Consider the following 27,964-nt stretch of genomic DNA (forward strand, 5'->3'; position numbering starts at 1 on the left):
ATGGTACTTACTGAATGAATTTCTGGCAAAGATGGGGGTAGACTGTACAACCACGCCAGACCCATACTTGTTCACACCTCTCACACGGAATATATATTCGTTGTTCTTGAAAAGTCTTTTAATTTCGTATGTTAGGGTTTTGCATTCAGCCTCCATAATAACCCAGGTAAGTCTATTGGTATCCCTTCTTTCAACAATGTAATGTGTGATTGGGTCACCACCATCCTCCAGTGGCTCTTTCCAAGACACTGTGCATTTTTCCTCAGATACATTGCTGACTGTAATCTCCTGACAGGGACCAGGTGTATCTATGTTAAAAAAGAAAGATTATTGAATGAATGAATTTACAACATATTTAAAACTGAAGATCATGTTTGTTTATGTTATGGCTGTATGTTTAGAACACCTACCAAGCACTTTAACATTGACCTCAGCGGTTTTTGTTCCACTAGCATTCTTAACTGTCAGAACATACTTCCCCGTGTCATCTCTGTCACAGAACTTGATGATTGCCAGAGCTCGGGTACTAGAGTACTGGAGAGCATATTTTTCACAAAGGTCTAGCTCTTTCGTACCCTTGGCCCAGCTTACTTTTGGCTCAGGTTTTCCACCAACAGCAGCATCTAGCACTAAATCAGATCCAGCTCTGATTGTAACTGTGTCCACAAGGAGTTTGCTGTCCAGCTCTGCTTTAGGAGGAGCTAAAAAATAATTGAAGTGTTATAAGTATTTAGGTTCTCATTACTAAAACAATGTTAGTCTTATATGTATTGTGACAGAACCATGAATGATACATACTGTATTCTGCTTTGCAGGTCACTGGTCCTGTTGAAACTGACGGCAGGCTCAATACTGCGTTAGCATTTTTGGCAATGACACGGAATTCATATTCCTCTCCTTCTCCCAGTGCAGTGACAGTGAAATTTGTGTCAGTAACATTAGTGTAGTTACACTTAAGCCAGCGACCTTCTCCAGTGACGGTATATGGCTTTCGCTCAACAATGTAGCCTGTGATTGGGCTTCCACCATCGTTTAGAGGCACAGACCACTTGATTGAGACTGTTGATCTTGATACATTTGTAACTTCTGGTTTTCCTGGAGGATCTATAAATTTGTATCATCACAAAAAAAAAACATATCAGTATTGTGTTTTCTGATCTAAACTGGTATTAATTACTTTTTGATTGTAATATACTTACCAACTGGATTTTGTGCCACAGCTTTCTTTGATGCTTCACTTGCTTTGCTGAGGCCAGCACTATTCATTGCATACACTCTGAACTGATATTCAAGACCCTCAACAAGGCCTTCCACTTTGTAGTAGCATTCAAAGCAGGGAATCTTGTTTTCTCTCACCCAGAGAATTATGTTACGCTCCTTCTTTTCAATCCAGTATCCAGTGACCTTGCTGCCACCATCATGGTATGGTTCCTCCCAACGAATGCTCATGCTGTTGGCGGTTACAGAGAACACTTCTGGTTTTGTTGGAGGGCCTGAAGGAACTGTGAAAATAAAAACAGGTAATGAGATATTTGATATTTCATACAGTATATCAAAACTACTAATTTCTTATTAGCTATTACATACCAAATGGATGCTCTGCAACAATCGTCTCAGATTCTGTTGGTTTGCTCACACCGAAACGGTTTTCAGCACAGACACGGAAAGTGTACTGCATGTATTTAGTTAGATGTGAAACATGGAAAGAAGTTTGCTTTACACTTGAGTTAATAAGTTGCCAAGCAGTGGAGCCAGATTCACGCTTCTCGACAATGTAGTTTGTGATGTCTGTTCCACCATCATCCTCAGGTGGATTCCATGATAATACGCATGCCTCTGATGTAATTGAAGAAATCTCAATAGGGCCCTCTGGAGGGCTTGGTCTGCCAATAACATTGACAGTGACACTGAAAGTCTTTGACCCTGTGACATTCTCAAGAGTTAGGAAATATCTGCCTCCATCACCTCTCATGCTGTCTTTAACTGAGAGAGTGGTCCTGTTTTTGGTAGTCTTGATTAACACCCTCTCAGTATTTTTTAGCTTCATTTCCTCAAGCTTCCAGGATACCTTTGGAGCAGGTCTTCCACTAATTGGAACATCAATCTCAAACGATTCACCAATCCTGCTAATAATTAGTTGGTTGGTGATGCCACTGAGGTCGGCGGTAGGTTCAATTCGTGGCTCTTTAATGATGACTGAGGAGAAAGCTTCCCTTGGCACACTGAACCCAGCATCATTTTTTGCCTTGACACGGAATTCATACTCATTGTTCTCTATAAGTCGTTCAATTACAAGGCTTAGGTTTTTCGTTGTGCTACAAACAACCCATTTATCTGAGTCTTTATCCTTTGACTCCACACAGTAGCCTGTGATACGGCTTCCTCCATCATGCTCCGGCTTGAGCCAGGCCAGGGTTGCTGATGTGTCAGTTGTATCTATAATGTCAACTCTCTTCGGTGCAGCAGGTTCAGCTGTGGCAATAACTGGGTCCGGCATTTCATATGCTTCACCAACACCATTCTGATTCTCAGCCATGACTTTGAAGAAATAAGGTACACCTTCCAGGAGATCAGAAATTCTCAGGCTTGTTTGAGTGGTCTTGGGTGCTGCCTCTGTCCATGTACGACGGCTAGCCTCACGTTTCTCAACAATGTAATGATGAACACGTGCACCACCATCATTGGTAGGAGGTTCCCAAGCAATTGTGAGAGCTCCTCTCATTACTTCCTTGATGGAGAGAGCACCTGGTACACCAGGTGTGTCTAACACTTTGACTGCAATAGTAATAGATTTATTGCCACTACTGTTCTCAAGAGTGAGAGTGTATTTTCCAGTATCATTTCTAGTGCAATTTTCCAGTGTCAAAGCCGTGAATGTCTCAGTGGTGGCAATGTCTGTCATAACACCAAGTTCTCCATCCACTTTTGTCCAAGAAGCTGTAGGTGTTGGCTTTCCCTTAAAGGCAATATGGATACATACACTTCCTCCACTTTTTACAATATGTTTCTGTTTGAAGGACGCATCTATGTCAATTTCTGGTGCCAAGAACCTGTCTACTGCCTGTACAGACTCAGACATTTCTTTGGCTTCGCCCTTTCCAACAGAATTGACTGCACAAATACGGAACTTGTACTCTGCAGTGGTTTCCAAACCAGTGACATTGTATTTTGTGACAGCACAAAGATCCTCATTGACTCTGCGCCATTCCTCTTCAGATCCCTTGCACATTTCAATAATGTAGCCATGGATTTCCATTCCACCATCATAGGCAGGTCTGGTCCATTCCAAGCTGACAGACGAATTGGTAGTGTCAGTCACGTTGACAATAGATGGGGCATCAGGTTCTTCTGTTGGCTCAGTACATTTAATTGGCATTGAAATGTTGCTTGGTGCTCCAATTCCAGCATCATTTACAGCATACACACGGAATTCATACTCCACATTCTCAGTTAGATGAGTCACTCTGTGTGCAGCCTCAACAATGGGTTTCCTTGTTAGGACTTTCAACCAACGACCAGTCTTCTTTTCACGTCTTTCCACAATGTAAAATTTTATTGGGTTTCCACCATCATGTGTTGGAGGAGCCCAGTTGATTGTGATACTCTCTCCATCGACATCTGTTGCATCTGGAGTTCCAGGAGAATCTGGAACACCTGCAGGGATGAAAAAGAAAGAAATTACAGAAACAATCTTTTTACAGTGTTGTATATATAACATTTGAGAAAAAAATATTAATTTTAATATAAGCTTTTTATTATCTTACTGTATTGCATCTGTGCAATCACAGGAGCTGAATCCAGTGGTCTGCTAACACCAAACTTATTGACTGCAGAAACACGGAACTGGTACTCGTTTGTCTTGATCAGTTTGGTGGAAGTGAATGTGCATCCCAAGCACTCATCCGTGACAAGTGCCCATGAAAGTTTCGAAGTTTCACGCTTCTCAACAATGTAATGAGTGACCTCAGAACAGCCATCATTCTCAGGTGGATTCCATGAAAGTGTTACTTTGCCCTCAGAGATATCTGAGAATGTGACTGGACCAACAGGCTCTCCGGGTGTATCTGAAAGATAGAAATTATAGAAGCATATGGTATGATATGATATGATATGGATATTAAGAAAATATAGTGATTAAAGGGTGGGATGAATAAATAAGATGGATAAGGTACAAAAAGTATTCATACCAAAGACTTCAACTTTCATTGATTCTTTTTTACTTCCTAAGGGATTTGTGGCTTCCACAGTATAAAGACCACGGTTTCTACGGTCAGCATCTCTTATAAAGAGGGTACTTGATCCAGAAATTGTTGTGATATCAACCATTTTCTTGGTTAATTCAATATTATCCCTGAACCAGGTAACTTTTGGTGTTGGTCTTCCAGTGATAGCAACTTTGAGCCTGATGTTTTCTCCAGCTTTAATAGAGACTCCCTCAAAGTACTCTTGGCCAAACTGAATGTTTGGAGGAACTGAAAGAGAAAAGAGTTTGTACTTTTTAAATACTATATATTTTAAATATATACAGACCAGCAAAAAATTGCATGTAAAATGTTGACCACTGAACAATGAAAAACACAATATTTACTGCATGAACTTACAGCTCTCATCTCTGATGACGACATAACCAGAAGACTGAGACGGTGGGCTCACTGTGCCGATAGCATTTCTTGCTATGACTCTAAATTCATAGCGCTCACCGCAAGCAAGACCAGTCACTGTAAATTCTGTGTCAGTCACATTTGTAAAATTGCTCTTCAACCACCGTCCTTTGCCCTGTCGTTTCTCCACATTATAGGCAACTATTTTGCTTCCACCATCATGCTTGGGTGCTTCCCATTTCAGTTCAACTGATTCACTTGTTACATCAACATAGTCAGGGGTACCAGGAGGATCTGAAGTTAAAATTCACAAGTTTATTAATATTTAGCTACTGTAAATTGTCAAATTTTTAACTTCTATATGAAAAATATCTTAAAGTTGAACTTACCAACTGGAGAAACAGCCATAATAGGTTTGCTTGCATCACCCATGCGACTGTGTCCAGCATCATTCTGGGCGTAGACTCTGAACTGGTATTCCAAGCCTTCAATAAGACCAAGAATCCTGTACTCCATTTCTTTCACTAACACTGTGTTGACTTTTTGCCACATTATGCTGTTCTTCTCCTTCTTTTCAACATGGAACCCAAGGATTGGACAACCTCCATCAAAGACTGGTTCATCCCACTGAATAGTCATGCCATCGTTTGTAACATTGTAAACCACTGGCATGCCTGGTGGGCCGGGTGGTCTGAACTCATGCTTGGCAATGACATTTTGTGAAACTGAAGGTTCACTTGCACCATATCTATTTTCTGCACAGACTCTGAACTGATATTGAATACCTTTGATCAGGTTGGGGACCTTAAACGATGTTCCAGTTACTTTTGAACAAGCCATTTTCCAGTCTGTCTGAGAGGTGTCATGTTTCTCAACAGTGTAGCAAGTGATTTCTCCACCTCCATTATCATTTGGTTCATCCCAAGATATAGTGATACTTTCTGCTCTGACCTCATCTAAGCGGATAGGTCCAATAGGTTTAGATGGTGGTCCAAGGGTAATAACATGAACGTGAAATGATTTTCTGAAGAAGGTGTTGTCAAGAGTAAGTGTGTATTTGCCTCCATTCTCTTTCGCCACATTTTTTATCATAAGAGTTGCCTTGTTTTCAGTCTTCTTGAAGCGGACCTTTTCACTCTCCTTCAGTGGTAAGTTGTCCTTTAACCAAAGAATGGTTGGTCTAGGCTTACCCTTGTATGGCAATTCAATGTGTACATTGTGTCCCAAACGCACACTGATCTGTCCACCAGGATACTCTTCAAGGTTTGCTTCTGGTGGAATAATGTAGTCCTTTACTTTAATTGGCCCAATTTCAACAAAGTCACTAGTACCCTTTTCATTCTTGGAACTAACTCTGAAAAACATTTCAGTGAGTTCCTTAAGCTTTGTAACTTCATGTTCACAGTGCTTGTTTGTGCCAGCAGGAGCCCATTCTTCTTGACCTTGGAGTTTCTGTTCAATTATGTAGTCTGTAATGATGCTACCACCATCATAATCTGGTTTGTTCCATTGTAGTGTTACTGAAGTCTTGGCGGAGTCTTTCATTGAAAGGTCTTTTACTGGACCAGGGGTCTCAGTGGCTTTAACTGGCTCTGCTGTTTCACATGGATCTCCAACTCCATTCTCATTTTCTGCTAATACACGGAAGAAGAACAATGCCTTCTCAGAGAGTTCTTCAATTACATATGTGGTTTCTTTGCATTTATTTGTTACACAGGCATATGTACGTTTTGAAGAGTCTCTTTTCTCAACAACATAATTGGTAATTTCAGCACCACCATCCAGTAGAGGTGACTCCCAACAAAGAGTAACTTTTCCACGAGTGACGTCTTTCAAGATCAAATTCCTACAAGCAGCTGGAGTGTCCTGTACTTTAACAGACACAGTTAGTGACTTTGGTTCCCCTACACCATTTGATATATTAATGGTATATTTACTTGTGTCACTTCGAGTTACTTGTGTAATTATGAGACATGATGAAGAGTCTGTGTTGTGAATTTCGTATTTAGGATCATTGTCAATGTTCTGGTCTTCCTTTTTCCAAGAGACACTTGGAGCAGGTCTGCCTTTGAGGGGAACCATGATTTCAACATCTTTACCAGCTTTCACAATGTAGTGAGTTCTCATTGCAACATCTGTATCAACCTGGGCTTCCTCTGCAAAATAGGAATTAAAGTTATTTATGATGTTTTTACAGAAAACATTATTATAAAATATACAAAGATATCCTAAGCATTTCAACATACCAAGAATGTCCTTGGCTTGCACTGGCTCTTCCATTTCTATTGGGTCTCCACGGCCAGCACAATTAACAGCAGATACACGGAAGTAGTAGTCCATATCTGGTTTAAGATCTGAAGCTACAAACTCTGTAGTTCTAACTTCTCCCTTATGACTAATCACTGTCCATTCCCCTTCTTCGCCAACTCTTTTTTCTACAACATAGCTGGTGATTTCACTGCCTCCATCATACTCTGGCTTTGACCATCCAAGTGTGATTGATGTTTTAGTTGAGTCAACCACCTTCAGCTTAGTTGGTTCATATGGTGGGTCTTGGTGGAAAAAAAAACCTTGTTTAGAACTCTATGTCAAGACAGTTTGACTCAAACGTATATATGAATTTAGTAAAATTAACAGTTGAGCAAAAATTATACAGTAATGCATACCAACTGGATCAGCAGCTTTGTAGAAGTCAGAAAAATCTGTGTATGGACCTTCCCCAGCTTTATTGATTGCACATACACGATACTGATATACATTTCCTTCTGTAAGATGATGGACCTTTGATTTTGTATCACTAATGGGGTCCTTGTACACTTTTACCCAGCGCAGACTCTTCTTGTCACGTCTCTCCAAATAGTATCCTGTAACCATGCTACCACCATCCACACTAGGTTTATCCCAAATTATCTGCATTGATGTTCTGGTGATATCTGTTGCTTCAGGTGTAGAAGGTTGTCCGGGAGTAACTGAAAACATAGCATTGATTGAATAGTTGTGGTGTTATAAAAGCTATCTCATTTACCAAAATATATATTATCTAGTTTAATAATTTAGATTTCCAATTTACTATTTCCTTACCGAATGCATTTTTGGCGATTACAGGCTCAGACTCCAGAGGATCTCCAGCTCCAAATTTGTTAACACCTCTGACACGGAATACATATTCGTTTCCTCTGGCCAACTTTTGGACAGTGACAGTACGTGCTTCCATTGCCTCAAAAACTGTAGACCACACTACTCTACTTGTCTCTCGTTTTTCTACAATGTAATGAGTTACGTTGGCACCTCCTTCATCAGTCACTGGTTCCCATGCAATTGTTATCTTGTCAGCAGTGACAGTTTTGAATTCAATGTGTCCAGCTGGAGGTCCAGGTTTGTCTATTTATAGGATGAAAATTTATTAATTTACAATTAGTAAATGGATAAGACATTGGAAGAGGTGGATAAGACATTCAAATTACATTTATATACATATTTTTGCCAGAAATGATTACATACCTAAAATCTGTATTCTGATAGAAGCAGATGCTGTACCAAACACATTCTTGATTTTGAGCTCATAGGTTCCAGTATTAAGACGAGTAGAATCTTTAATGAGGATGGCTGATGAGTCAGTTGTGTTCTCAATTGACAGCCGTGAGCTTGACACTAATTCCTTTTCGTCTTTAAGCCATACCATAGTTGGCAAGGGTTTAGCAGATATTCCCAGTTTGATTTTGAATGATGCACCAGCTTTGTATTGCACAACATCCAAATACTCTGGGGGCAGGTCAATTACTGGAGCACCTAGAATTAGGGAAAAGTGTGTGTAATAAAGAGTAAGACCCATTGCTAGCAATGGCATTAAATAAACAAACAATGAAGAAGCAATACACTTACCAGAAATGTCAACACAAGTTACTGGTCCTGCAATTAGAGACGGGTTGCTAACTGAGCCAACAACATTTTTGGCGAAAATCCTAAATTCATATGACTGATCCTGAGTCAAGCCTGACACAGTGAAATTAGTATCAATGACATTGGTAAAGTTTGCCTTTGTCCATCTGCCATTTGGAGCATCTCTTCGCTCAACCATGTAGCCAGTGATTTTGCTTCCACCATCAAATGGAGGCTTCTGCCATACAAGGCTAACTGAATTTTTTGTAACCTCAGAAATTCTCACATTTGCCGGTGGATCTAAAATAAAACAAGAAGAAACTTAGAGAAACTTGACATCTCCTTTGCATAGAATATTTTTTATGTATTATTATTTAAGCTTACCACAGGCATCGATCGCTAGCACTTCATCTGATGTCTTGCTGAACTTTCCAATACCAGCAGCATTTTCTGCAGCTACTTTGAATTCGTAAATCATTCCAGGACATATATTTGTCACTCTAATTTGAGTTGCAGGGATTGCTGTTTTGTTCACCGTCTGCCAAAGGATGCTGCTTCTTTCTTTCATTTGGACGTGGTATCCAAAAACTGGGTTTCCACCATCTACTACTGGGTCATTCCAGCAAACAGTGAGACTTTCCCTTGACACATAGCTCAGCCATGGTGTTGATGGTGGACCAGGGATAGCTAAAACATACAGTAAACCAGCAGAGGTTTAGTCATGACAAAAATGTAGACATAACTATAAACAATTGCAAATGTACAGTATCAAAGTACTCACTGTATGGAAGCTTCACTGTAACTGACTGAGAATCAATATGGTCACTGATGCCAAAGCGATTCTCAGCTTTAACCCTGAACTGGTATTCTTCTCCCTTTGTAAGTTTGGTGACTTTAATAGCACTTCTTGCAATTGTGGATGACACTTCTGTCCAGGCTGGAGTACTTGTTTCACGTTTAACAACAACATAGTTCGTGACAGGACTGCCACCATCATATAGAGGTGGGAGCCATTTGAGACACAAGCTTGTCTCTCCCACACCACTAACTTCAACAGGACCAACTGGAGGACCTGGTCTATCCAGGACCAGTATATTTACAAACATCTTGGTTGTTCCACTTGTGTTTGAGGCGACAATGTCATATCTTCCAGCATCACTTGCAATACTTTCCTTGAGGTTGACATTAAGACTTTCAGGGGTTACTTCAAAGCTGAATCTCTTGCCACACTTAACTGGAGCATTGCCTCTTGTCATTGTGACCTTTGGCATTGGTTTACCAGAGAGAGGAAGCTCAAATTTAAGATTTGATCCTGCTCTCACATAAACAGTGTTATGTGGGAAGTTCTTTATATCAAATTCAGGGGCATCTGTTAAGAACAATGGAAGAAAATTTAATTACAAGATTAATAGATTATTTGAATATAATAAACATGTAATATATTAAATTAATTAAGACTCACCCAACTGATCTTTCACAACCACAGGTATTATCATTTCTTTTGGTTGACTGAGTCCAGCGTGATTCTCAGCGCGAACTCTGAAAAAGTATTCTGCATTTTCCCTCAGGCCCTTAATTATGTGGGTGTTGGTTTTAACATTGGCACATTTAACCCACTTCTGTTGTCCTTTTTCAAGGGCATCAATGAGGTAGCTAGTAATTCGGCTTCCACCATCATGCTCTGGCTTTGACCATGCAATGGTGATGCTATTCTTTGTTACTGCAGTAACGCCGAGTCTATCAGGTGGACTTGGTTTTTCTGTTGGTGCAAAGTTAAAATCATATTTAAAACAGAAATAATACATATATTCTGAAACCTATTATTTTCTCATTTTAAGACAAATAAATCTGGTAATGGTATATACCTGTGATCTTGGTTCCATCTTTAGTTTCAGTTGGTACACCTGTCCCAAACTCATTTTCTCCAGTAACTCTGAAGTAGTAGATTGCACCTTCTTGCAAGTCTTCAATCTTGTATGTTAGACTGTGACAGTTGCTTGTTACGCATACCCAGGCTTTTTTGCTTGCTTCACGTTTCTCAACATGATAAGCCTTAACAGCATCTCCTCCATCATTCTCTGGAGGTGCCCATGTAACTATAGCAGAGTCTTTTGTGACTTCTGTAATTTTCACGTTAGCTGGTGGTCCCGGGGTATCAAGGACTTTGACCACCATGGGCAAAGATGCAGTTCCAACACCATTGTCCAAAGTAATAATGTATTGTCCAGAGTCATTTCTTGTTGCTTTCTCAATAGTAATAGATGTGTATGTTTCTGTTGTTTCTATGCTTGCCCTTGCTTTGAGATCAACTTCCTCTTTATTCCACGTAATTGAAGGAACTGGTTTTCCCTTAAATGGTGCCGTCAAAGTAAACGAATTACCATGCTTGACTAATAAAGTCTTTCGCATCTCAATGTCAATGTCAAACTCAGGTTCCTCCTTTCTCTCAGTTGCTGGCTGTGGCTCAGAGACAGGTGACTGCTCACTGACACCAACTTTGTTGATTGCTTTAACAGCAAATACATACTCTACATCAGTTGCAAGACCAGAAATGGTGAATTCATTACTCTTTGCCATCTGAATCGCCACTATCCATTCCTCATCCTCAGATTTTTTATATTCTACAATGTATCCTAGGATCTGTGCACCACCATCAGATAATGGCTTTTTCCAGGCAATAGTAATAGAATTCTTGGTATGATCCAGAATCCTTGGTTTAGTTGGCGGGGATGGCACCAAAAGCTCATCCTCTGCTCTGGCTGAAGGAGATGGGTCACTGGCTGGACCTAAACCTGCCGCATTTTCAGCATAAACTCTAAACTCATATTCACATCCTCTTCTTACTTTTGATATCACAGCTGTTAGATCTGTCACAAGCTCCCTGTTCACACGAACCCAGTGAAGACCAGATTTCTCTCGCCTTTCAATTATATATCCAAGGATCTCACTGCCTCCATCAGATGCAGGCTTTGTCCAAGTTAGATTAATTTCCTCACTGGTTACACTTGTAATTTCAACATTTGATGGGGCTGTTGGGAAAGTGTATGGATCTTTAACCTTGACAATTTCACTTTCAAGGGCTTCACCAAGTCCAAACTTGTTGACAGCTAATACTCTGAATATGTACTCATTTCCTTTCAGGAGCTTAGTGACCTTAAAAGTTGTGGTTTTGACCTCTCCATGTACAAGTGTCCATGCCAGTCGGCTGGTCTCTCTTTTCTGAATAACATAATGTATTATTTCAGAGCCACCAATTTCTTGCGGTGGTCCCCATGACAATGTGCACTCCTCTGCTGTGAGGCCCGTTACGGACAATGGCCCTGCTGAAGGTCCTGGTTTATCAAGAATAACACAGTTTACTAGTGTTGTGACACTTCCAGCAACATTCTGCAATGTCAAAGCATACTGCCCAGAATCACTCCTTTTGCAGTCTTTAATTACTATCATAGTACTAGTATCTGATCCAGTTATCTGAATTCTTGCCTTGTGTTCAATTGCATGTCCATCTTTTGACCAAGCTGCAACTGGAAGAGGGCGCCCTGCAATGTCAGCATTAATCTTCAGGGTTTCCCCAGATTTTACCACCACAACATCTCTGAACTTGACATCCATCATAATGCGTGGTGGATCTACATTATCTTTAACTGTAATAGGACCAGTGTTGTAGGATGGCTCACTGAATAGTCCAGCAGCATTCTTTGCAATAACACGGAAATCATATTGCTCATCCAATGTAAGGCCAGTAACATCAAAGTAAGTCTCTACAACATTGGTAAAATTGCATCTTATCCAGCGACCCTCTGGGAGATCTCTACGTTCAATTATGTAACCAGTAACTTTGGCTCCACCATCATATTCAGGCTTTGTCCAAGAAAGAGATACAGAAGACTTGGTAATGCTAGTTATCTCAGGTTGACCTGGAGGATCACAAGGATCTCGTGCAGCTATGGCCTCACTGGCTTTGCTTGCCTTGCCAATTCCAGCAATATTTTCAGCATAGATACGGAATTCATACATCATACCTGCCTCAATACCCGTTACTTTGAATTCAGTATCCTTGATGAGTGTCCTGTTCACCTTTGTCCAAAGAATACTGCTTCTCTCCTTGCGTTCTAAATGATAGCCAAGGACTGTGCTACCACCATCATTAACTGGCTCATTCCATGTGACAAGCATGAAGACCTTGGTGGCATGAGCAACGCGGGGCGTAGAAGGTGGGCCAGGCTGTTTGAATGTGTACTCTGCAGTAATGCCTGGAGAGTCAATTGGTTTACCCTTTCCATAGCGATTCGCTGCATAGATGCGGAACTGGTACTCAGAACCCTTTGTCAATCGAGGTACCTTGATTGAGGTTCTGGCAACATTTGTTGAAACAATCTGCCACTCTGTTGTGTTGGTATCTCTCTTCTCAACAATATAATTATTGATGGAGCATCCACCATCATATTCTGGAGGGGCCCATGACAATGTAATACTGTCAGAAGTTACAGCGTCAACCTTCACTGAAGCTGGTGGCCCAGGTTTATCAAGAACAACAATGCCGATATCTGTGGACATGGTGCCTGCTGTATTTGCAAGAGTGAATTCATATTTACCAACATGTTCAATAGCAGCTTCTTTGATGACAATTTTGCTTGTCACCATAGTGTTGACAATTGAAAGAGAGGTTGTTTGCCTCAAAGGAAGGCCATCCTTCTTCCATGAGACAACTGGCTTAGGCCTGCCTCTCACAGGAACCTCCACAGTAAGATCAGCTCCAGCTTTAACACTGTACGTATTGAACAACAGATGAACAGAGGGTTCAATTTCAATATCTTTAGCTACAACAGGTACACCAAGTTCTTGAGGCTCACTCTTGCCTTTCTCATTCAATGCAATAACTCTGAATGAATATGTTTCACCAGGTGTTAGGTTGCTCACAGTAGCCTCTGGAACCTTAACTGTGCAGCTTACACCCCATTTGTCACTAGTCTTGGTTTGCATCTCTACATTATAGCAGATGATTTTACTGCCTCCATCATGGACAGGCTTCACCCAAGTAAGTGTCACACTATTCTTTGTGACATCCATAATAGTTACCTTTCCTGGAGGCATAGGTACCTGTGCAACCTTAATAGGATTCTTTGTTCCTGTCATCACACCAAAGCCATACTCATTAACAGCACACACACGGAAGTAGAAAATGCCTCCTTCCTGCAATTCATCAACTTTAAAGTAAGTCTGTGTGCAGTTGCTTGTGACAGTTGTATAAGCTTTTCTTATAGATTCTCTCTTCTCAACCACGTAATTGGTTATTTTAGCCCCGCCATCTGTAAGTGGTGGGTCCCAGCAGAGAGTCACTGAATCTTTCTTTACATCTTTCACTTCAAACTTCTGTGGAGAACTTGGTGTATCAAGCACCCTGACATTCACAAATGCAGATTTTGTGCCGCTCTTATTCTCAAGTGTTAAGACATATTTTCCACTGTCAAATCTGTTGACATTGTCAATTACAAGCATGGTGTATGAACTTGTGGACTCAATCTGAGCACGCTCAGTTAGAGTTCCATCCTCCTTTTCCCATTTGACGGATGGCTCAGGTCGACCTCTAATTGTAATGAAAAGACGAAGGGATCCTCCTGCACGAACAGAGACAACTTTTCTGAGGTCAGCATCAAGTTCAATTTCAGGTGCTTCAATTTTTTCAGATGCAGTCACCGATCCATGAACATCAGCAGGCTCACCAACGCCTTCAGAATTAATTGCACAAATACGAAAGTTATATTCAGCATTTTCCTTCAGGTTTTCAACTGTGAAGCGTGTTGCTTGAATACCAGCTGCCGGTGTGCATATGATCCATTCCTCTGAAGAAATCTCTTTGATCTCAACAATATAACCTTTAATATATGAACCACCATCTGTAGCAGGTTTTGCCCAAGACAGAGAGACAGATGAGTTTGTGTGATCTGTCACTTTAGGGTGATGAGGTGGACCTGGGGGAGTTGTGGCATTTATTGCTCTATAAAACAGTGATAAGTCACTAGATTCTCCCACACCAGCTTCATTCTCAGCAGACACACGGAATTCATAGAAATGTCCCTCTGACAGACCAGTTACTTTGAAATGCAGATCTGAAAGTTTCTGCCGGTTGCATTTTGTCCACCTTACACCATCTTTGTCATGCTTCTCTAAGTGATAACATGTAATTTCTGCTCCACCATCACTCTCTGGGGCACCCCATGACAAAGTTATTGAATCCTTTGTCATCTCACTTGCCTCTGGTGTTGATGGCGCACTTGGTGGCTTGTAAGGATTACGTGCAATAATTGCCTCGGATTCCAGAGGTTCACCAATGCCATATTTATTGACAGCCATAACTCTAAAGATATACTCATCACCAGAGAGGAGCTTGGTCACTTTATAACTCACAGTAGGAATGTTGGAATCAACAACAGTCCATGATAGCCTGCTAGTTTCCCTTTTCTCAAGGATGTAATGAGAAATATTAGCTCCTCCATTCTGAGATGGCTCAGACCAGGACAGATGACATTTATCTGACATGATGCCAGCTACTTGTAGCGGCCCGGTTGGTGGACCTGGTCTATCAAGAACTTTTACTGTTATTGGAATTGTTTTTGTTCCACCACTGTTGCTTAAAATTAGGTCATAGTGTCCACCATCCAATCTAGTACAGTCTTTTATTGTAATAGAAGCATGTTTTTGTGTACTTCTTACTTCAATGCGCAGTGTCTTATCCATTTCCTTTCCTTCTTTTAGCCATTGAATATCAGGTGTGGGTTTTCCATGTATATCTGCATCCAAAACTAAGTTGTCTCCAGCATTGACAACAATGACATCCTTGTACTTAGGATCCATTGAAACACTAGGAGGTTCAATTTCATCTGTAGCAGTAATTGTCCCGGTGCTGTCCGAAGGCTCACTGAAGACACCCACTGCATTTCTTGCAATTACTCTAAATTCATACTGATTGTTTACTGTTAAGCCTGTGTTTGTAAATTCTGTCTCAATTACATTGGTAAAGTTTGCCCTCATCCATCGGCCCTCTGGCAAATCTCTTCTTTCAACAATATATCCAGTCACTTTGCTGCCACCATCATACTGAGGCTTTGTCCACTGAATCTTAATGTGGTTCTTAGATATTGCAACAGCCTCAGGTGTTCCAGGGGGATCACATGGGTCACGGGCAACAAAGCTCTCTGAAACTTTGCTTGCTCTGCCAATACCAACAATGTTTTCAGCATATACTCTGAATTCATATCCAATGCCTTCTTCAAGATTGCATATTTTGAAAATAGTATCAGTGATAAGGGTTTTGTTTAGTTTTGTCCATAGAATACTTGTTCTTTCTTTGCTTTCAAGGTGGTATCCAATCACTGAACTGCCACCATCATTGACTGGTTCATTCCACTCAATTGTCATTTGATCCTTGGTGGCAGATTTCACATGTGGAGTACCAGGTGGCCCAGGTGGTTTGTAAGGATACTGCACAACAATGGACTTTGAATCTAAAGGAGCACCCTTACCATATCTGTTCTCAGCAATGACTCTAAACTGATACTCAGCACCAGTTTTCAGCTTGGTTATTTTGAGGGATGTCCTGGCAACTGATCCAGCCACAACTTGCCAAGTATTTTCAGTGTTATCTCGCTTTTCAACTATGTAATGCTTTACCTGGCAGCCCCCTGTATACTCTGGAGGTTCCCATGAGATGGATACAGAAATGTTGCTTACTTCGTTCACTTTTATTGGTCCTGTGGGTGGACCAGGTTTATCCAGGATAATAATACTTATATCTTCTGTAACTGAACAAACACTGTTTGTTGCAGTGACTGCATACTTTCCAAGGTCATCTTTACAGGCTTCAGTTACCTGTAGGATTGTCGATGTTGGTGTGTTGGAAGTAGTTATTCTGGATGTAACTTTAAGGGACTGCCCATCCTTTGACCAAGTGATCTTTGGTTTTGGACGTCCAAAAATAGGTATTTCAAGTTTTAAATCCTTTCCAGATTTGACACTATATGTATTGAACTGTAACTTGAAGCTTGGTTCAATTGTGAGGTCATTGGCAATAACTGGAGCAGCAAGGGTCTTTGGCTCACTTTTGCCTTTCTCATTGTAGGCCAGAACGCGGAACAAATATTCCTGACCACCAGTTAGTCCAGTGACTGTTCCTTCACATGTTTTTACATTTGTTGCTACACCCCATTTGTCAGTTCCCTTTGGCTGCATTTCAATCAAGTAGCCTGCAATCCTACTACCTCCATCATGCTCTGGTTTATCCCAGGCTAGCGATGCGCTTACTTTTGTCACATCAGTCAACAAAACCTTTCCAACTGGCTGAGGTACTTCAGATGCCTTTGAAGCAGTTTTTGTTTCAACTGGCAAACCGACACCAAATTCATTTTCAGCCATAACTCTGAAGTAATACATGGCTCCCTCTGCAAGATTTTCCACCTTATAAGTTGTCTTGCTGCACTTGGTTGTCACATTTGCATAGGCCTTTCTTGTGGATTCACGCTTGTCAACAACATAATTCTTGATCTTTGCTCCTCCATCAATAAGTGGTGGTTCCCAAACAAGTGTGACAGAGTCTTTCTTGATATCCTTAACTAGAAGCTTTAGTGGTGCTCCAGGTGTATCTAACACTTTAACAGCCACAAAATCAGATACAGAGCCACTGCTGTTCTGTAGGGTCACAGTGTATTTTCCAGAGTCCCTTCTATCACAGGAGTCAATTGAAAGCTGGGTGAAGTTAAGACCCTTTTCAAGCACTGTCTTTTCTGACAATTCACCTTCATCTTTAGTCCATTTCATATCTGGTACTGGTCTACCTCTAAATGGTACGTTGATTCTTACCGATCCTCCAGAGCGAACAACAATGCCTTTCCTCAGCTCTGAATCAAGGTGAATTTCAGGGGTCTCCAGCTTGTCCTCAGGCTTGGAAGTTCCTGCAATAACTGCAGGCTCTCCAACACCTAATTTATTAATGGCACATATTTGAATCTTATATTCTTGTTGTTCTGTTAGCTTAGTGATTTCAAATTTGTTGACACGTAAACCAGTAGGGGGAGTGCACATAGTCCATTCTTCCTCTTCAGCTTTGCAGATCTCAACAATATATCCTTGAATTGCACATCCGCCATCATTAAGAGGTTTCCCCCATGTTACTGTAATTGAAGTCTTGGTGGTATCAACAACATGTGCATGCATGGGTGAGCCAGGCTTGTATTTGGGATCACAAGCCTTGTAGTATGAAGTTGGCAAGCTTGGTTCTCCAATTCCAGCTGCATTTTCAGCTGACACTCTGAATTCATACTCATGATCCTCCATGAGGCCATGCACTCTGAAGCATACATCAGTTACTTTTTGTCTGTTGCACCTTGTCCATCTAATTCCAGACCGGTCTCTCTTCTCAATTATGTATCCAAGAATTTCACTTCCACCATCAGTATCTGGTGCACTCCAGCAAACAGTCATGGAGTCCTTTGCAATATTTGTTACTTCAATAATTTGTGGTGATCCTGGGTGACTAAATGGATCTTTCATTATTACAGATGGTGCGTCAATTGGCTCACCAACACCATAACTGTTGGCAGCCACAACACGGAATATATATTCGTTACCTTCAAGGAGCTTTGTCACTTTGTATGTTGTTGTTTTGCAGTCATTACAGACCACATTCCAAGCAAGTCGACTTGTCTCACGTCTCTCAATAATGTAATGAGTTATAGTGTTTCCTCCATCATCAAGTGGAGCACGCCATATTAGTGTGCATTTATCACTGGACACACCTGTGACATGAAGAGGCCCTTCTGGTGGGCCTGGTTTATCAAGCACTTTCACATGGAATTGAACATTCTGAGAGCCAGCAATATTAGTGAGCTGAAGAGTGTAGTTTCCACCATCTTGTCTGACTGCATCTTTTACTATAATTAGTGCTCTGTTGTCAGTGTTTTTGATGTCACATCTAATTGTGTTTTCAAGCTCTTTGTCATTCTTAAACCACTGGATTGTAGGAACTGGCTTACCATGGACATCAGCATCAAGTTTGAATGTATCTCCTGCATTCACAATAAGAGTCTGCGTGTATTCTGGGTCAATTGAGAACTTTGGTGGCTCTACCTCATCCAATGCAGCAATTGGTCCGCTATTATATGATGGTTTGCTGATAGTTCCAACCGCATTCTTTGCGATTACCCTGAAGTCGTACTTGGCACCTTCTGTCAGCCCAGTGACAGTAAAATTGGTTTCAATAACATTTATGAAACTTGCTTTCATCCAGCGTCCCTCTGGAAGATCACGTTTCTCAACAGTATAACCAGTGATAACACTTCCACCATCATACTCTGGCTTTGTCCATTGGATAGTTATGGAATTTTTGCTCACAAGGACAGCTTCTGGGGTTCCAGGAGGATCACATGGATCACGAGCAACCAAGCCCTCTGAGATTTTGCTGCATCTGCCAATGCCAACAATATTTTCAGCATAGACTCTGAACTCATATTCAATACCTTCCTCTAAAGGACTGGTTTTGAATTTTGTTTCTTGAATCAGTGTCTTATTTATCTTTGTCCAAAGAATACTGTTTCTCTCCTTCCTTTCAAGATGATATCCAATAATGTTACTGCCTCCATCTGAAACTGGCTCATGCCACTCAACAACCATATGGTCCTTTGATAGGCATGACACAAATGGAGTTCCTGGAGGTCCTGGTTCTCTGTATGGGTACTGAGCAACAACAGCTGAAGAGTCCAAAGCATAGCTCTTGCCATACCTGTTTTGAGCAATGATTCTGAATTGATATTCAGATCCAGTCTTCAGTCGTTGTACTTTAAGTGTTGTTCTTGCCAATGAAATTGCAACATTCTCCCATGCTGTCGTCGTTGTGTCTCTCTTTTGCACAATGTAATTTGAAATTGGGCAACCACCAGTATACTTTGGAGGATCCCATGACAATGTAACACTTGACACAGTTATCTCATCAAATCGCACAGGGCCAGTTGGTGGGCCAGGTTTATCAAGAGTGATGATTTCAATGGTTGCATCCTTTTGTCCAACAATATTGGACACATTTATTCCATACATTCCGCCATCTTCTCTTGCTGCTTCTTTGATGTTAAGAACAGTGCTGTGTGCTGTATTAGATATGTTAACCCTTGTTGTGAATTTGAGGGCTGCACCATCCTTTGTCCATGTGATTTTTGGCTTTGGACGACCATAAATTGGGATTTCAACTTGAAGGTCCTTTCCAACAAGAACACTGTAGTTGCTAAATGCAGGTCTTACATCAGGCCCAAAGACAAGGTCTTTTGCTTCCACAGGGACAGCAAGTGTTCTTGGGTCACTCTTTCCTTTTTCATTGACCGCAACTACTCTAAAAGTGTACTCTTCTCCAGGGTTCAAATTTTTGATTACAGCTTCCAGTGTTTTTACGTTGGCACAACCAGACCATTTATCATTACCCTTGACCTGCATTTCAACGAGGTATTGAAGTATTCTACTGCCACCATCATGAACTGGCTTTTCCCAAGAAAGAGACACACTTGTTTTAGTAACATCTACAACACTTAATTTTCCAGGACACTGTGGCACCTCTGAAACCTTCAACGGATCTGTGATATCTGCAGTTAGACCTACACCATATTCATTTTCTGCAAGCACTCTGAAATAGTAACTGCAACCTTCCTGAAGTGGTTCAACTTTCCATGAGAGTTTGTGGCAATTTGTTACAACGGCAGAGAATGTTTTTCTTGTGCTCTCACGTTTCTCAACAATGTAATTTTTGATTTTTGCTCCACCATCCAAAAATGGAGGCTCCCACGTAAGAGTAACAGATTCCTTTGTGATTTCTTTCACTTTGAAGTTGAGTGGAGCGCTTGGAGTGTCAAGGACTTTCACAACAATTGTTTCAGATTTTGTACCAGCAGAGTTTTCTGCAGTCACAATATATTTCCCACTATCTGCCCTGTTGACTTTATCAATAACAAGAGAAGTGTGACTGCTGGTGGTCTCAGTCTGTGCTGTTTCCTTAATCTGCCCACCATCTTTTTCCCATTTGATTTGTGGGGTTGGTCTTCCTTTGAAAGGGATGAACATCCTAAGAGAACCTCCAGCTTTAATACATACAAGCTTTCTAAACTCAGCATCAATATCAAGATCTGGATCCTCTGTTTTGTCCTCTGGCAGAATGGGCCCGGTGACATCAGCATGGTCCCCAACACCAATCTTGTTAACGGCACAAACCCTGAATTTGTATTCCTGTTTTTCTTTCAGATTTTCCACAGTAAAGCGTGTGAGTTTAACGCCTGTTGGTGGAGTGCACATTGTCCATTCTTCGGCAACTGCTGATTCACCTACAGCCTTTCCTTCTTCTATTGGAGCCTTTACCTCCTCTATGGATGCTTTTACTTCACATGCTTCAACAATATATCCCTGGACTTCACAGCCACCATCATAAATAGGCTTTCCCCATGCAAGTGCAACAGATGATTTTGTCATATCTAACACTTTTGGATTATGGGGTGGACCTGGCTTGAATACAGGATCCAGGGCTTTATAGTATACAGTTGCGGAACTTGCCTCACTAACTGCAGCAGCATTCTCAGCAGAAACTCTGAATTCATACAGATGGTTCTCCAGGAGTCCAGTAACTTTAAATGTGAGGTTAGTAACTGTTTTCATGTTGCATCTGGTCCATCTAATGCCTTCCTTGTCATGTTTCTCAATAATATAACCAGTGATAGGAGTACCCCCATCATTTGTTGGGGCCTCCCAGGTTAAGACCATTGAATCTTTCTTGACATTAGAAACTTCTACTCCTTTTGGTGCATCTGGGGGTGTAAATGCATTCTTGATAACAACTGCACTTGATTGCAGGGGCTCACCAACACCAAATTTGTTAACTGGAAAAACTCTGAAGATATATTCATTTCCTTCTAGGAGTTTTGTTATTTTAAGATTTACAGCTTGGACTTTGGGTTCAACAACTGTCCAAAGCAGTCTGCTAGTCTCTCTTTTTTCAACTATATAATGACTGATCTTGCTGCCACCATCTTGTTTAGGTGGATTCCAAGCAAGGCAGCACTGCTCACTGGTTACACCCGTGATAGAGATGGGTCCCTCAGGTGGTCCAGGCTTATCCAGGACACATATATTGACTTGCACAGCTTTCTCTCCTCCTGGATTTTGCAGCAGAAGAGTATATTGACCTCCATCAGAAAGTTTGGCCTCCTTTACAGTCAAACAGGTATAGTTATTTGTGCTTTTAATTTCACGATATATGGTGTTTCCAAGTTTTTGCTCACACTTCATCCAACTAATTGCTGGTATTGGTTTTCCATGAACATCTGCATCAATCTTGAAGTTGTCTCCTGCATTTACAACAATTGTTTGAGTGTACTCTGGATCTATGCTGATACGTGGTGGTTCAATCTCATCCTTTGCCATGATAGGTCCAGTACTATATGAAGGATCACTGAAAACTCCAGCAGCATTTCTCGCAATGACACGGAACTCATATTTCTGGTCCTCTGTAAGACCTGTTGCAGTATACTCAGTCTCTATGACATTGGTGAAGTTTGCTTTCATCCAGCGTCCTGCAGGTAATTCCTTCTTTTCTACAATATATCCAGTGACTTTGCTTCCACCATCATACTCTGGCTTGGTCCATACAATTGTAATAGAATCTTTTGTGATACTAACGGCTTCTGGTGTTCCAGGAGGATCACAAGGATCTCTGGCAATATTGCCCTCTGAGATCTTACTAGCCTTCCCAATGCCAACAATGTTTTCAGCATAAACTCTGAATTCATACTCCATGCCTTCTTCAAGCCCTGTGGTCTTTAAAGTTGTGTCTTGGATTAGGCTTTTGTTTAATTTCATCCAAAGAATGCTATTTCTCTCTTTTCTCTCAAGGTGATATCCTAAGATTGTTGCTCCACCATCAATGACAGGTTCATTCCACACTATCACCATACTATCTTTTGTGGAAGACTGCAAGAAAGGTGTTCCAGGAGGGCCCGGTAGTTTGTAAGGATACTGTGCAACAACACATTCGGAAACGAGCAGAGGGCTTTTTCCATATCTGTTCTCTGCTGCAATTCTAAATTGATATTCAGAGCCTGTCTTCAGTCTTCCTGCCTTAATTTGAGTTCTTGCTACATTTGCTGCTACAACCTGCCAATTAGTTGTTGATGTGTCCTTCTTTTCTACTATGTAATTATTAATGGTGCAGCCCCCATTATACTCTGGTGGCTTCCAAGAAATGGTAACACTGTCGGATGTTACTTTATCAACTTTAACAGGGCCTGTTGGTGGACCAGGTTTGTCAAGAACAACGATTCCAATATCCACTGTTGTCTCACCAGCTGTATTTGATAGTTTGACATTATACTGGCCAACATCATCTCTACAGGCCTCTTTGATTACTAAATTCAGCTGTGTATCCGTAGAGGAAAAGTTAACCCTGGTTGTTCGCTTAAGTGGAACTGCTTCCTTTAGCCATGAAATGGCAGCTTTGGGACGAGCATTATATGGAATATCAATTGTCAAATCCTCTCCTGCCAGGACACTGAATGTGGAGAACAACATTTTAGCGGATGGAGCAATTACAAGGTCCTTTGCAATCACAGGCACACCAATTTGACGAGGATCACTGGTTCCCTTTTCATTTCTTGCAGACACACGGAACATATACTCTTCACCAGGTGCAAGCCCAGTAATAACTGCATCAGGTACCTTGACAATCACAGCTTGTGTCCATTTTTCACTCCCTTTGCTCTGCATCTCTACAACATATGCAACCACTCTGCTTCCTCCATCATGTTCAGGTTTTTCCCATGATAATGTCACACTCATCTTTGTGACATCCTGAAGTGTAATCTTGCCGGGAGGGAGTGGCTTCTCAGACACTTTAACAGATTCACCGGTCTCAATAGGAAGACCAATGCCATATTCATTTTCTGCTAGAACTCTGAAGTAATAGTTGCATCCTTCTTGGAGCTGGTCAACTGTCCAAGTAGTTTTGTGACAATTGGCATTTACTGTAGCATATGCCTTTCTTGTAGCCTCACGCTTCTCAACAATGTAATTCTTAATTTTTGTGCCACCATCGTTAAGTGGAGGATCCCAAACAAGTGAAACAGATTCTTTAGTAACCTGACTTATTTTAAAGTTTTGTGGTGCTCCAGGTGTATCTAGAACTCTAACTATCACAGAGACTGTCTTTGTTCCAGAGCTGTTTTCTACAGTCAAATTGTATTTGCCACTGTCAAATCTATTCACATTTCCAATAACCAGTGATGTAAAAGATGATGTAGATTCAATGGTAGCTCTGTCTAAAGGCTCATCATTCTCTCTTGACCATTTGGCCTCTGGTGTTGGTCTACCTTTAATTGGCACAAAAAGTCTTAATGTATTGCAAGCTCTGATGTTTACAATCTTACGAAGTTCAGCATCAAGGTCAGCCTCTGGTGGTATGAGTCGGTCCTCTGCTTTGGGTGAACCTGGTACAGGTGCTGCATCTCCAATACCCTCGCTATTTAAAGCTGACACATTGATTTTGTATTCCTGATTTTCTTTAAGATTTTTAATTGTAAATGATGTTCCTTTTACACAATCTTTAGGAGAGACAATTGTCCATTCCTCCTCTTCAGTTCCAGGGAGACAGGTCTCAACCATATAGCCAGTAATGTCAGAACCACCATCATAAACTGGTTTGTTCCATGCAAGTGTGATGGAAGAACTTGTTGTGTCCAGGATTCTTGGATTGCCAGGTGGACCTGGTTTGAAAAGAGTATCTGTGGCCTTGACAAATGGTGATGAAGGACTGGGTTCACTTATTCCTGCTGCATTTTCAGCAAAAACTCTGAATTCATATTCATGGCCTGGAACAAGAGCAGTAACCTTGAAATGCAAGTCAGTAACATTCTTCTTGTTGCATTTTACCCAGCGCAAACTAATCCTGTCTCTTTTCTCAATGCGATAGTTGGTGATTTCACTTCCCCCATTGTTGGCTGGTGCACCCCAACAGAGAACTGCTGAATCTTTAGTGACTGCTGTTATCTCAGGTGTTTGTGGACGATCTGGTGGTACATATGGATTTTCTGCAATTATTGCTTCAGACTCAAGAGGTTCTCCAACACCATACTTGTTAACAGCCATAACTCTGAAAATGTATTCATTTCCTTTGAGCAACTTTGTTGCTTCGTACTGATTAACCCGCAATTCGGATGCCACATTTGTCCAAGCAAGTCTGCTTGACTCACGTTTTTCAATAACATAGTGTTCAATGGTTGCACCGCCATCATCTGTAGGTGGATTCCATGTGAGCACACACTTTTCGGCTGTAACATTAGAAACTGCCAGAGGTCCTCTAGGTGGTCCTGGTCTATCAAGAACCTTCACATTGAAAACATGCTTAACAAAGCCACCAATATTGGTTGCTGTCAGAATAAACTCACCGCCATCCCTTCTGACAGAATCCTTGTTGATCAAGACTGATGTAATTTCTGTCATTTTAATCTGTAGTTTATATGTGTTTTCAACATCTTTTCCATCTTTCGTCCAAACCATGGATGGTAATGGCTGGCCTGCAACATCAGCTTCAAGTTTGAACAGTTCTCCGGCTTTGACAAGGACAATGTCTTTAAATTTAGCATCAACCATAATTCTTGGTTCTTTAATGTCATCTTTGCAAATAATTGGGTCTGATGGGTCTGATGGGTTACTAACAGAACCTGCTGAATTTCTTGCAAGTACACGGAATTCATAAGATGCTTCTTGTGTTAGACCACTTATTGTGAAAGTGGTTTCAATGATATTTGTAAAGTTAGCTCTTATCCAGCGCCCAGCTGGAAGATCTCTCTTTTCCACAGTATAGCCAGTAATTTTGAAACCACCATCATACTCTGGCTTTGTCCACTGAATAGTGATGGCATTTTTCGACACATGTATTGGGACAGGTTGACCAGGTGGATCCACTGGATCAAGAGCAAGCATTGGTTCAGAAGCTTTGCTTGGTTTTCCAATTCCAGCTATGTTTTCAGCAATCACACGGAATTCATATGCCACACCATCCTCTAGTCCTGTAGATTTGAACAGATTTCCGACCACAAGTGCCTTGCTAATTCTGTGCCAAACAATACTGTTCCTCTCTTTCCTTTCAACATGGTAACCAATGACCTCGCTTCCCCCATCAGAAACCGGCTCATTCCAGCCAATTGTCATTGTATCCTTAGTGAAAGCAACAACATTCGGTGTTCCAGGTGGCCCAGGCGTCTTAAATGGATATGCAGCAACCACTGCCTCTGAGGTTATTGGAGGCCCTGTACCATATCTGTTTTTGGCCTTGACACGGAATTGATATTCAACTCCTGTAGTTAAACGAGTTGCTTTAAATGTTGTACGAATAATTAAAGAGGAAAGTTCTACCCATGTCTGGCTGGTAGTTTCCCTTATTTCAACTACATAGTTATTGATTGGTACACCTCCATCATTTTCAGGAGATTCCCATGAGAACTCAATGAAAGTACGAGATATTTTGTCCAGTTTAATTGGTCCCTTTGGTGGTCCAGGCACATCATGGACCTTTACTGTGATGCTGTCTGTAACTGAGCCAACAATGTTCTTTCCTGTCATTGAGTATATTCCACTGTCACTTCTTAAACATTCATTTATGATCAAGATAGTTGAGGTAGAAGTAGTTTCAATCATTGTTCTTTGTGTTAATTTGAGGGCTTGACTGTCTTTCTGCCAGGAAACTGTTGGTTTAGGACGTCCAGAAACAGGCACCTCAACCTTTATATTATCACCGGCCTTGGCAATAACTGTCTTCCGACATACACCACGGAGGTCAAATTCCGGTTCGGAACTTTGTTCTCTGATAACAACAGACTTGCTTACACGAGGATGACTTCGCCCAGAGCTGTTCACGGCCATCACACGGAATACATACTCTTCATTTTCATTAAGATTTTTTACAGTAAAGTTCAAAGTCTTCACAGTTGTCACATGGGCCCACTGATCTGTTCCTTTCTTTTGTGCCTCAATTACATACCCAGTAACTCTACTTCCACCATCATGTTTTGGTTTAGTCCATACAAGATTAACTGCGTGCTTTGTGACATCAGTAAAAGTGACATTTTCTGGTGGAGTTGGTGCTTGAGATACTCTGACTGGGTCTGGGGTTTCAACTGCTTCACCAATGCCATACTCATTTTCAGCAAAAACTCTGAAATAATATTCCAAACCCTCTGCCAGATCAGAAACTCTGACAGAGCATGTCTCACATTGTGTGATCACGGCAGCAAATGCCTTGCGAGTAGACTCTCTTTTCTCAATGATGTAGTTGGTGATCTTGGCACCTCCATCAATAAGAGGCATTTCCCATTCCAATGTGATACTCTCTTTGTCAATTGCTTTAGGTTTCAGATTGAGTGGAGGCCCAGGGGAGTCCAAAACCCTTACAACCACAGAAGCGGTCTTCTTTCCAGCAGCATTCTCTAATGTTAAATCATATTTGCCTGCATCACGTCTATTACAGTCAGGAATGACCAGCAGGGTGTATGATTCAGTACTGTCAATGATTGCACGAGTTTTCAATGGTGAGTCCTCTTTTGTCCAAGTCACTGCAGGGGTTGGGCGTCCTTTAATAGGAACAAATATACGAATAGAGGCACCTGCCCTAACAACTAATGTTCTTCTGAGTTCTGCATCAAGTTCTAAATCAGGGATTTCTTCACGTTCCACAATTTCAACAAGATCCTCTGTTTTTGCTGGTTCACTGATACCTATCCCATTCATTGCTCTAATTCTGAAATGATACTTCAATCCAGCTTGCAAATTGGGGACAACGAACTCAGTTATCCTCAAAGGCGTAGTTGTATCTTTGATCCATTCTTCGTCTCCCTCCTTTTTGTGTTCAATAAGGTATCCTGTGACTTCCATGCCACCGTCACTAAGTGGTTTGCCCCAGTGCAATTCAGCTGTTGTTTTTGTTGTGTCGGTGACTCTTGGGTTGACTGGAGGACCAGGTACATCTGGAAAGTAATAAAACAAACGTAAGGAACAATTTTTTTATCATATCAAATAATCATACAAAACAATAAATAATCACTTACCTGCAACAAGCTTTGTCCTCACAGGCATTGAAGGTTCACTTGGTTCACCAAAACCAGCCTTATTCTCAGCAGTTACCCTAAATTCATATTCAACTCCCTCTTTCAGCCCTTTCACTTCAAAATGGAGGTCAGCAATTGTTTTCTTTGATGCTCGTGTCCATCTCATGCCCTTCTTTTCTTTCCTCTCAACCATGTACCCTGTTATATCACTTCCTCCATCATCGGCTGGTCTTTTCCAAGCAATGGTAACAGAATTTCCATAAACATTTTCAACTTCTGGCTTGGCTGGCGGGCCTGGGGGACCTGAAATAATTAATATGTCTTATGAGAACCTTATTGCATTACATATGCAGCTGTGCAGCATCA

The 27,964-nt window shown here is 41.2% G+C and overlaps 1 protein-coding gene across 7 annotated transcripts in view; it reads right to left on the minus strand.

Annotated features, from left to right (window-relative positions):
• ttn.1 (titin, tandem duplicate 1) overlaps positions 1 to 27,964 on the minus strand; it is a 138,150-nt gene that overhangs the window by 15,712 nt on the left and 94,474 nt on the right. For all 7 annotated transcript variants that reach the window (XM_079617489.1, XM_079617488.1, XM_079617487.1 and 4 more), the window contains 19 exons: positions 27,599 to 27,901; positions 10,346 to 27,517; positions 9,943 to 10,239; positions 9,262 to 9,849; positions 8,865 to 9,167; positions 8,484 to 8,780; positions 8,103 to 8,390; positions 7,683 to 7,982; positions 7,268 to 7,570; positions 6,848 to 7,153; positions 4,991 to 6,757; positions 4,602 to 4,895; positions 4,188 to 4,472; positions 3,765 to 4,064; positions 1,588 to 3,654; positions 1,200 to 1,502; positions 799 to 1,104; positions 411 to 701; positions 12 to 308 (listed from right to left, as the gene is read on the minus strand). In XM_079617489.1, coding sequence (XP_079473615.1) covers positions 12 to 308; positions 411 to 701; positions 799 to 1,104; positions 1,200 to 1,502; positions 1,588 to 3,654; positions 3,765 to 4,064; positions 4,188 to 4,472; positions 4,602 to 4,895; positions 4,991 to 6,757; positions 6,848 to 7,153; positions 7,268 to 7,570; positions 7,683 to 7,982; positions 8,103 to 8,390; positions 8,484 to 8,780; positions 8,865 to 9,167; positions 9,262 to 9,849; positions 9,943 to 10,239; positions 10,346 to 27,517; positions 27,599 to 27,901 — 26,067 coding nt within the window. The remainder of the gene's footprint in view (positions 1 to 11; positions 309 to 410; positions 702 to 798; positions 1,105 to 1,199; positions 1,503 to 1,587; positions 3,655 to 3,764; positions 4,065 to 4,187; positions 4,473 to 4,601; positions 4,896 to 4,990; positions 6,758 to 6,847; positions 7,154 to 7,267; positions 7,571 to 7,682; positions 7,983 to 8,102; positions 8,391 to 8,483; positions 8,781 to 8,864; positions 9,168 to 9,261; positions 9,850 to 9,942; positions 10,240 to 10,345; positions 27,518 to 27,598; positions 27,902 to 27,964) is intronic.

This window comes from Phoxinus phoxinus (assembly GCF_949152265.1).
Source record: "Phoxinus phoxinus genome assembly, chromosome: 7".
Taxonomy (NCBI): domain Eukaryota; kingdom Metazoa; phylum Chordata; class Actinopteri; order Cypriniformes; family Leuciscidae; genus Phoxinus; species Phoxinus phoxinus.